At 44.1% G+C, this 10,920-nt stretch overlaps 1 protein-coding gene across 1 annotated transcript in view; it reads left to right on the top strand.

Annotated features, from left to right (window-relative positions):
* Positions 1-264: 264 nt before the first annotated feature.
* VOPP1 (VOPP1 WW domain binding protein) overlaps positions 265-10,920 on the top strand; it is a 39,455-nt gene continuing 28,799 nt past the window's right edge. Inside the window, exon 1 of the mRNA XM_035101372.2 lies at positions 265-807. Coding sequence (XP_034957263.1) covers positions 721-807 — 87 coding nt within the window. The 5' untranslated portion in view covers positions 265-720. The remainder of the gene's footprint in view (positions 808-10,920) is intronic.

Raw genomic sequence — 10,920 nt, 5'->3', positions numbered from 1 at the left:
AGGAACAAATCGAACTGTGCTGATTATGACCTGTAAGGCCTCCTCCTCGCCGCGCGCTTCTTCCCCTGCCCACCGAGGCAGCAGCCGCAATGGCCACGCCGGTTCTCGGCTGCCTGGGCGGCTGGGCGGGGGCAGGCGGGCGGGCAGGCGCTGCTAGGCGGAGTCCGTGGGGCGGGGCGAGGCGAGGCGGGCCTTCCCAGTCCGGCCGTTCTGTCGCCGCCGCCACTGCTTCGGCCTCCTCCTCCTCCTCTTTGTGCGCCCTCGCTGGCGCTAGTGTCCGGAGACCCTCCTGTGGCCGCTCCCTGGGAAAAGCCGCCCCCGGGAACAGCGACCGCGCCGGGGGAGACCCAACCTGAGGGGGCACGACCCCAGCAGCTGCTTGCTTATCACGGGCGGGCGGACCCTTCCCGGATCCCCTTCGTCCCTTCTTGGAAAGTCACTGTTCTGGTCACTTCGGAAATAAACAGTCTCGCATCCGAGAGGGAGGGGGGAGAATCCGAGGATACCGCCCCCTCCGCCTTCATTTTTTTTTGAGGCTCTTGTTGGGAGATTGCCAACAGCTCTTCCTCTGAGCTTTCCCTCCCCTCCGCGCCGGGAGATTCCGCACCCCTTGGCACCGGCGCGCTTGGGTGCCTTCGCCTTCTTCGTGCGCCCTCGGAGACGCCTTCGTGCGCCCAGCGGGAGCGAGATGCCGCTGCTGTTGGCGGCTTCTGAGCGCATATGAGGAAAAGGGGCACCGGCTGGAGAGAGGGAGAAATGAACCATTTTCAGCAGGGGATACTACTGCTGCTCTTCCTGCTCCTGGAGGTAAGACAGATCGTTATTAATCTGAATTGCTATTACTAGGCTACTGTTATCATTATAGATGCTTGGCGTCAGGGTGTTCTGCCATCCACAATGTACTCCCATACATTTGAAGCCCTGTTGAGATTTAATGGACTGGTACACCCGGACGATTATAGGCCGTATAACATAGGCAGGGAATAGCCTCATTCTTATTGAGATCATGGTAAACTATATTATTGTCCGAGCTAGGCTTCTTCAAAGTAGCAGCATTCAGTCGTGTGCAAATCCTCGCTTCCAATCTTCCAGCCTGCAGACAGGTTTAGCACCTCTAGCTGGATGTCACAGAATTTTCCACTGACAGCCTTTTTATGAAAAGCTACCATAGGGAGGCTGGGAACTTGAACAAAGTGAAGGTGGGGTAGGGCTGCTTACTTAAGCCTTTTCCTTCAGGGCATTTCCCTGGACTTAATGCCTCCTCCCAAATTGCTCCCCTTCCTCTGCAGGGAATAAGATTCATGACCACTTTTCCTTTTAACTGTAGAGATAAAAATATATGGGAAGAGGGATTTTGAGTAGAAGAATGATTTGGGGAAAACAGTTAAGCCATACACTCTGCCCATGCAGAGTTCAAGGTTCTAGCGTCCCATGACAGCTTTTTATTTTATTTTAATTCATTTTATTTTAATGTTGCATGCAGTTGGACCTGAAGAAATAGACCTAACTGCTTTGTAGATTCAAAGGAATATGTTCATAGATAGGACTGAGGACTCTTACCTTTATTACTAACTGCTGATGTTAACTCCGCAGGGAACTAAATGTGATGTCGATACACAGATTTGATACATCTTAGGTTTTACACATTTTTGATGGCACGGGCCTTGTTTCTTCGTTACCATTGAGTTTTTATTTATAGAGAAATATCTGATTATCACTAGCTTCCTGCGCATTGCAAATAAATATAATACAAATACAAACCAGAAATCATTCGTATTGCAAAGTAATTACTGTTCGTTTTCATTAAAGTACTTTCTTATTATTGCTTTGTGTCCTCCCAAATATGATCCTGTTACGTAGATTAACTTCAGTAGTTATTTTATTTAAGTAGAGAGGCCTAGGGCTTTCTGCCTGCTAGGAAAGTCCCACCCCCACCCCCTGGTAAATAAGGGGAGGCTGTGGCTACTCAAATAGTGATCAAAATATACTCTACACATACTCAAAGACAGTACTTATTCACATTTTTCAGAATCAAGAATGTATGGGCTCTGTTGGTACAATCCAAGATTGAGTGGCTACTCAGCTTGGTGACAGGGCCTAACTGGACATTGTGTGCCAATATTTGTATTATAATCCAGATACTAGAGTGTTGTTGTTTTAAGGAAAGCTGTTGAAAGAGGACCACAAGGAATGGAGAAGTAATGCAAGAGGAGCCACTACTATGGCCTCACAGTCTTTTCTCCATATTGAAGGGTAGGGAGGGAACCAGGCTGGTTGTCTGGGAGAGATTCTTATTTGTCACAAGTTACAAGTAAAGTTACAGGTGCTTAAAAAAACCAGTGAGTGGCGATTTCAGGGGGAGCAAGGGGGCAAAGGAAGGGACCCAGGTGGCGCTGTGGGTTAAACCACAGAGCCTAGGGCTTGCTGATCAGAAGGTCGGCAGTTCGAATCCCTGCAACGGGGTGAGCTCCCGTTGCTCGGTCCCAGCTCCTGCCAACCTAGCAGTTCGAAAGCACGTCAAAGTGCAAGTAGATAAATAGGTACTGCTCTGGAGGGAAGGTAAACGCCGTTTCCGTGTGCTGCTCTGGTTCGCCAGAAGCGGCTTTGTGATGCTGGCCACATGACCTGGAAGCTGTACAGCGGCTCCCTCGGCCAATAACGCAAGATGAGCGCGCAACCCCAGAGTCTGTCACGACTGGACCTAATGGTCAGGGGTACCTTTACACTTACCTTTTAAGGAGGCAAAGGACTGAGTGAATGTGCCATGGGTGATGGTGGATTGGCTCAGTAAAAGCCCAGCCCCAGCATTCAAGCAGGTTGTACTGTCTGAAACCTGGCTCCGTTAAGCTGGAGGCAGCACTTCCTTGTTTCATGAGCAGAAAAAATAGGAAAATAAGTTTTCATTGCAAGACCTGTTCAGGTGCCTTTATTTAGCCATGCCAGGAAAGATCACTGTGTTTGAAAGAGTAATGTTCATGAATCTCCTTGGGCTACACATCATCATGCTGTTTTGCTTTGTTTTAATCAAAGAGGGTTTAGATTGTCTGTAGCTGGGCCTCTTCTCTTTGGGCTATTTGCCTTTGTAAAGCACTTAAGGCATTTTCTAGATTCGGCACTGCTTAATTTTTCGTAATAGAAGCAGTGTGCAAATGAAATAAAAATCCCACCTTCTTTGATTAGGTAGTACAACGCCCAGCTTCTTAAATGGGGTCTGTCTGTTTCAGGACTCTTATCTCTGATTGATCTTTAATGACAAATGACCATAAGGACTGTATTGCTGGAAGGATTTTTTAAAATTTAATCCTGGTATTTCACCCATGGCCCTTGATTTTTACAGATTTGACACAATGGCTCCTAGGTAGAGGTCAACTACCCTAGCACTGAACTGCATTGATTCATGAGGCAGTGAATCTCCCCAATAATTTTGCAAACAATGTGTTTACACTCCGTCTTTGCCCTGTCATAGGAGGTATCCAGAAACATAAATGTCTTCTTTCTGTTAGTTATGGGATTTCAGATTGTATGTTCATCGAATGATCAAAACATATGGATCACTCCATACTAAGGAGTGATCATGAACACACTTGTTAGTGCAGATTTTTGGATTGATCGCCTGCACACATTTTTTGTACTCTGAGCTGGGGGTATTGCCAGGTTGATGTGTGTATTGTGTATATGGGGGTGGAGGAAGAAGCAATTTGCAGCTCTTTCATCATTATCATGGGAAACTGGATTTGCACATACAGTATGACCTGAGTGGCTTTTCCAGTGGCTCTTCACATGCAAGGTGCGTGAAAAGTCATGGAAGAAATGGTAGCTTTCCCCCACTTCCTCTCATTGCAGAAGTTGTCCACATGGGTGGGTGGTGTGAGATACAGAGACCCAAGTTCTGTTTCTTTTGCCTCTGGAAATCAGAGGTGGTTTATGGTGATCCCTTTTCTGAGATGCACAAGGGTATTTCTAGTCCTAATCTTTCTGATCTCAAGTTCCCTGTGAGAGCAGAGAAACGGATAAATACCGTATTCTGTCCATGGAAACATTTGCTTTAGCTTGGCTCCAAAAGCTCCTCAAAGTCCACTAGGAACTTAATAACTGTCAATCATCCCCTGCTTCCCTTATCCCAAGGAACGTAATCAGAATGTACAACAGTGATTGCACAGCAAACCGCACGACAGCACAATAGAAGATTAAGCTTTCAATGTTCTATCCATTTAGGAGAAGCCCTGCAGTATTCATTGTAAACTTTAATTGACTTTATAAACAGGGTGTTTCAGCATAAGTTGTTAATGTTTCATGTACATGTTTTGCTTTTTTTGGCTGCTATACCAGAATTTCCTTTGATCTTTTGATCTAAGCATTTAGGGCCTCAACACATCTGGAGTTTTCAGGGAGTGTGCTAAGGTAGGAGAGCGTGGCTTCCAGGAAGACTCAGACCTTCTTTTATAATGGATTTTTGGACTTCTCCCTCTTCTATATGACATCCTTTTATATATTTGAACATGGCTATCATATCACCCCTTAACCTTCTCTTCTCCAGGCTAAACATACCCAGCTCCCTAAGCCCTTCCTCATAAGGCATTGTTTCCAGGCCTTTGACCATTTTGGTTGCCCTCTTCTGGACACGTTCCAGCTTGTCAGTATCCTTCTTGAACTGTGGTGCCCAGAACTGGACACAGTACTCCAGGTGAGGTCTGACCAGAGCAGAATACAGTGGTACTATTACTTCCCTAGATCTAGATGCTATACTCCTCTTGATGCAGCCCAGAATTGCATTGGCTTTTTTAGCTGCTGCATCACACTGTTGACTCATGTCAAGTTTCTGGTCTACCAAGACTCCTAGATCCTTTTCACATGTACTGCTCTCAAGCCATGTGTCAACCATCCTGTATTTGTGCCTTTCAATTTTTTTGCCCAAGTGTAGTTCTTTACATTTCTCCCTGTTAAAATTCATCTTGTTTGCTTTGGCCCAGTTGTCTAATCTGTTAAGGTCATTTTGAAGTGTGATCCTGTCCTTTGGGGTATTAGCCACCCCTCCCAATTTGGTGTCATCTGCAAACTTGCTCAGGATGCCCTCAAGCCCATCATCCAAGTCATTGATAAAGATGTTGAATAAGACTGGGCCCAAGACAGAACCCTGTGGCACCCCACTAGTCACGTCTCTCCAGGATGAAGAGGAGCCATTGATGAGCACCCTTTGGGTTTGGTCAGCCAGCCAGTTACAAATCCACTGAATGGTAGCATTGTCTAGCCCGCATTTTGCCAGCTTCTTTACAAGAATATCATGGGGCACCTTGTCAAAGGCCTTGCTGAAATCAAGATAGGCTATATCCACAGCATTCCCTTCATCTACCAGGCTTGTAATTCTGTCAAAAAATGAGATCAGATTAGTCTGACATGACCTAAGTTCTCAAAGCTGTTAACCTACTGTAGCTCATGGTTGTCACCTGAATTTGCCAGATGTGTAACTGACAATCAATCACAGTCAGTCCATCATTTGAAAAACAAGACTTTAGAACTGTCTTACCCCAAAATGGTAACCAGACATTCCACTTTGACAACTGCAACTTTGCTTTAAGGAACCATTTGGCGCATAACTTATATATCTGAGTTTTTAACACTGCATACGAGATGCCATCCAACTGCCTTGGGCATGGGTAGGCAAACTAAGCCCCGGGGGCCGGATCCAGCCCAATCGCCTTCTAAATCCGGCCCGTAGACGGTCCAGGAATCAGTGTGTGTTTACATGAGTAGAATGTATCCTTTTTATATAAAATGCATCTCTGTGTTATTTGTGGGACCTGCCTGGTGTTTTTACATGAGTAGAATGTGTCCTTTTATTTAAAATGCATCTCTGGGGGGTGGAATTAGTAATAGTAATGATAAAAAATTGCAGTAGTGATTCAAGTTATAGTATGAGGTAAAAGACCACAAAAGGGGGGGTTACTATTGAAAGTAGATGGGGAGATATATGTATGTATGTATTTATTATTATTTATGTAATAATATTGTACAATAATATTGTACAATAATAATATTGTATTTATGTAATAATAATGTATTTAATAATAAATATTATGTATTTATTATTATTATTTGTTTGGGGGGGAAGGAGAGAGAAGAAAAGTGAGAAGAAGGAGAGGGATGGAAAGAGTAGAGAGTTTTGGAGTTAAGAAAAAAGAAAAAGAAAACTGAAGATGTTGAGGTGGTGGTATCTGAAAGGCTTTTTATATCTATATCTATATCTATATCTATCTATCTATATATATATATATTAAAAAGTATATAGAAAACCCCTTTGAGAGGAGGGAATTATTATTTACTTATTTATTATAGATAGATAGATAGATATAGGTATAGGTATATACACTTTAAAGATAAAAAGGAAAGAGAAAGAAGGAAAAATAATAGCTATAACAATAAAGTGGGGGGAAGTTTTTTTTAGGGGGCGGGGAAGAGAGGTGATGATAATATGGGAGGGCAGGGAGGGAGAGAGAAAAAGACTGTCCGATTCCCTCCCCCATTTAATTAAAAAAGAGAGAAATAAAAAAGTAAAAAGAAGAGGGATCAGGGCTGAAGCTGTGTTGGTTTAGGGCAGTGTTTCCCAACCAGTGTGCCTCCAGATGTTTTGGGACTACAACTCCCATCATCCCTAGCTAGCAAGACCAGCGGTCAGGAATGATGGGAGTTGTAGTCCCAAAACATCTGGAGGCACACTGGTTGGGAAACACTGGTTTAGGGCCTCTTTATGGGCACTGTCATTTTAATTCTTGAGAGTTTGAATGAATGAATGAATAATGTATTAAAATATATTTTTTAATTAAGAAAAGATATTTTTTGGATCCTGTGTCCATTTCCATCCGCCACTGGCACCCCTCTGCCGGCAGGGGAGGGCCCGCACAGCGCCTGTCTTCTCCTGGGCAATACCTTTACGCAGCTCCCCTATGGGCCCCTTCCCGCTTCCCTCCCTGGTCACCAGAGAGGTTGGGTTGGGGCCAAGTTTGGACTGGGTTACACCCTTTTATGCAGCCTCCCTGGCTCTCCAGGTCCCCTCCTACCTCTCTCTCTCTCAATGGCTGCAGCAGCGGCCAGTGAGTGTTCAGCTTGGCGGGCTCTGCTGAGTTGTCTGCTCAGCTCCGGAAGCCTCCAGACCTCCGAGCTCTGCTGGATCACTCATGGGGCAATCCCAGTCCTGGTGGAGCTGAGGTCGTAGGTGGTTAGGGGCTCCACACAGCCCTCTCCACCTTCACATTGGGGCCCCCCAGTTGGTCTTGGCGGTCCCTATGAGCTCGGCACGGCTGTTGCATTCACCATCTTGCTTAACCCATGCCTCTGTTATGGCTTTGAAGGCCAAATGGGAGAGGGAGTAAGTTTCCACCTAGAATCACAGAGTTGGAAGGGACCCTGAGGATCATCTAGTCTAGGCATCCCCAAACTCGGCCCTCCAGCTGTTTTGGGACTACAACTCCCATCATCCCTAGCTAACAGGACCAGTGGTCAGGGATGATGGGAACTGTAGTCCCAAAACAGCTGGAGGGCCGAGTTGGGGGGTGCCTGATCTAGTCAAACCCCCTGCAATGCAGGAATGTGCAGCTGTCCCCTACAGGGATCAAACCTGCTACCTTGCTGTTATCAGCACTATGTTCTAACCCAGGCTTCCTCAACCTTGGCCCTCCAGATGTTTTTGGCCTACAACTCCCATGATCCCTAGCTAGCAGGACCAGTGGGATGGGAATTGTAGTCTCAAAACATCTGGAGGGCTGAGGTTGAGGAAGCCTACTCTAACCAATTGAGTTATCCAGGCTGATAATTGTTCCATTATAACCTGTTCCATTGTTCATTCTAATTAAAACCAATGTTTACAGGAAGAGGTAATTGTCACAGGAAGAGGTAATGGCCAGAAATCAGTAAAGGTTAAGAATACTCAAACAGGAAGGGACAGCCACTATATTGGCAGTATGGAGAGCAGGAGACCATGTGTTTGGTTGCCTAGGTGATGTAGAAGGAAATACACATCCCAACCAAAGCAGCCGCGCTTTGCTGATTTCTGAAATGGAGTCTTGCTCTTTTGGAAATGGCAATAGCTACAGTATGTCAAATAGGCCAGCCTCTTCGCTGTTGGGGGAATGAAAACGCACTAGATTAATTTTACTTTCAAACATTGCCATTACCAAGATTTTGGAAATGCACATCTGCATATATTTTCAGAACTGAAGATAACAATGAAAAGAGGTCAACACAGTGAATCAGTCTCTGTGCTTGTGAAGAAAAAAATTGTGAAGGCAGAAAAGATTAAATTGAATGTTCACTTGATTTACTTCAGCTATAGAGGTGGTTTATCAATATTTTCTGAAGAGTTTTCCCCAGAGGGTCCCCCCCATTCCCATATTGTATTAATATTAATTAAGTAATTACAGTCTGCTGCTGTAATTGAATGTTTTCTATTCTATCCCGTGTGATAAAGTGAGCAAAATTTGACCTGGCTGGTCTAAAATTGGTCGGAAGCTGTATTAAGAATAGAGAAAGGCAAAATTCTCAGAGTAGTGGGACTGGTTTCTCATAGCATCCAATACAGTGGTACCTCAGGTTATAGACGCTTCAGGTTACAGACGCTTCAGGTTACAGACTCCGCTAACCCAAAAATAGTACCTCGGGTTAAGAAGTTTGCTTCAGGATGAGAACAGAAATTGTGCGGCGGCGGCAGCGGGAGGCCCCATTAGCTAAAATGGTATCTCAGGTTAAGAACAATTTCAGGTTAAGAACGGACCTCCAGAACGAATTAAGTTCTTGCATGTAGTCACTGGGAAGCAAGTGAACTTCATGGCAGCCATTGAAATTAGCAGCCCAAGATCTTGTTTCCTTCTTCTCCTTGGGTAATACAGTATGACTGCAACTTACGCACATTTAACATGTGCGGTTTCAGCTTTATACAGTTGAAGAACAGCCAATTAGACTGACACAAATTAAATGCACAAAAGGCAGACAACCTAAAGGTCTTTTGCATGCCTGTGTTAATAAGTGGAAGAAAGTTGCAACACGCAAGCATCACCTAACATTTGCAGTCAACTGCATGTCAAAAGTTTTTAATTATCAAAGATAAGATGAGGATGGTTTAGGATGAAATGTGATGTATGTAAACTGAAAAATGGAAAAAAAGTTGTGGATTTGGAAAAGATTGTGCAAAATAACTGATCAAAACATTTCAGTACCAATGGATTTTTTTGTGAGAGGTTTGCCATGTGTCCGGAATTTCCCAGACATACCTGGAATACTGCAGTCAGTGTCCGGACATATGGCAACCCATTGTCATTTTTGCTGATTTTCCTCAATAACTTTGGGTAAAACTAAAAAAATAAATAAAAATGCAACAACTTTGCCAAAAAAAAGCTCAGGCAATCCTAAATTAGTGGCGATGGTAGGTCTGCCAAGTATTCTAGTTTTCTTATAGATAGCTCTTACTTTACCCTGGATTCAATCTTCTTAATTCCATTTTTGTGGCTGTAGCTTTATTGAAGTACATCAATGAGTTAATGGGTCAATTTATTCTTCTGTTACAGCTGATAGACGTTTAAGCTAGAAGTAATGTACATTTGTAATATCTTTCATGCAGAAATCTTAGTGCACTTTAGAAATGTCGATTAAACCTGATTACTTGGAAATTGCATGCATGAGTAGTTTTAGAGTGGAGGCACAGAGCAAAGTAGGATTATAAACAAAAGCAATTTACTTGAGAGAAAGTGTGTGGAGGGGAAGGAAGACACGCAGAGGCTACCTGCGCAATTAGATTTGGGCAGTCATTCTAGTGTTTCCATAGTCGTCATTTTTGTAGCATTGCCAATGCCTTGTCTTTATTGATTACATTTATTTTAATGTCTTATGAAATTCCATCAGCCATAGAGCCATCTTTCTGGGCTGGTTCTTGAGGTCAGTATGGCTATGTTTTTGCCAATGCTCAGCAGTCAGAAAGGGACTTTGCCCAAGTAAAATGGAGGCAGTGCAAGGCTGTGTGGTACTCCTTCTAACTTCCAAGCACTCAGTTTAACATGAGTGAGTGTTCTCCTCTAGTGAAGTCTTTCAAGTGCAGACAGCTTGAGGAATGTGTGAAGGCAGAGGACATGATGCGCACTAGATAGACTGGGTCTCATGCAAGGGTTCATCTCGGAGGGGAGTCTGGGCCACTCTATCAGTTTATGGGCCTTGCCTTGGGAGGGGCCTCAAAACCTTAGAGCCAGCCCTAGGTTTTTCTAAAAGTATTTTTATTAAAGATTTCTTAATTTACAAAGGTATATGCAGTGTCTCTCTCTTATATTATTACATGTACTGTATTGTTTTTGTAAATCAGTTTCATTATTTGAGACATTGGAAAGAAAGAGGGGAAACAAGGTGAGTAGGGGGTGGGATTGGGTGGTGATGTTTTTGTTTTACTTGATATATGTGGGGTTTGATGTCAGCGTTGTTTGTGCAGGTTCTCTTTCATTCGCTTGCGTTCTTTTGGCGGTGAGAGAGATTGGGGAGAGCCAGCTCTAGGTTCATCTGGTTTCTACTTTGATGATGATGACTTACTAATATTTATTAAATTTGTATACTGTCCTTCACCTGCAGATCTCAGGGTGATTCACAAGATAAGGACACAAAATACATAAGAAAAACAAGAGCGAAATCAATAACCCCCCACCCCTCAAGAACACATCTAAAAGGCCATAGTTTAATCAGCTGAAGGCCCTGGTTATAGAGAAATGTTTTTGGCTGGTGCCTAAAGATATGCAATGAAGGTGGCCAGGCCAGCCTCCCTAGGGAGAACATCCCACAAGCAGGGAGCCACTGCAGAAAAGGCCCATTCTCATGGTTGCCACCCTCCAGGCCTCTCAGGGAGGAGGCACATGAAGAAGGGACTCAGATTGCACAGTCCAGTGATCCTTGGCT

The sequence above is a fragment of the Zootoca vivipara genome, chromosome 12 (assembly GCF_963506605.1).
Source record: "Zootoca vivipara chromosome 12, rZooViv1.1, whole genome shotgun sequence".
NCBI lineage: Eukaryota > Metazoa > Chordata > Lepidosauria > Squamata > Lacertidae > Zootoca > Zootoca vivipara.
Note: the sequence above shows the minus strand (reverse complement) of the source record. Positions and strands in the feature narration are given on the sequence as shown.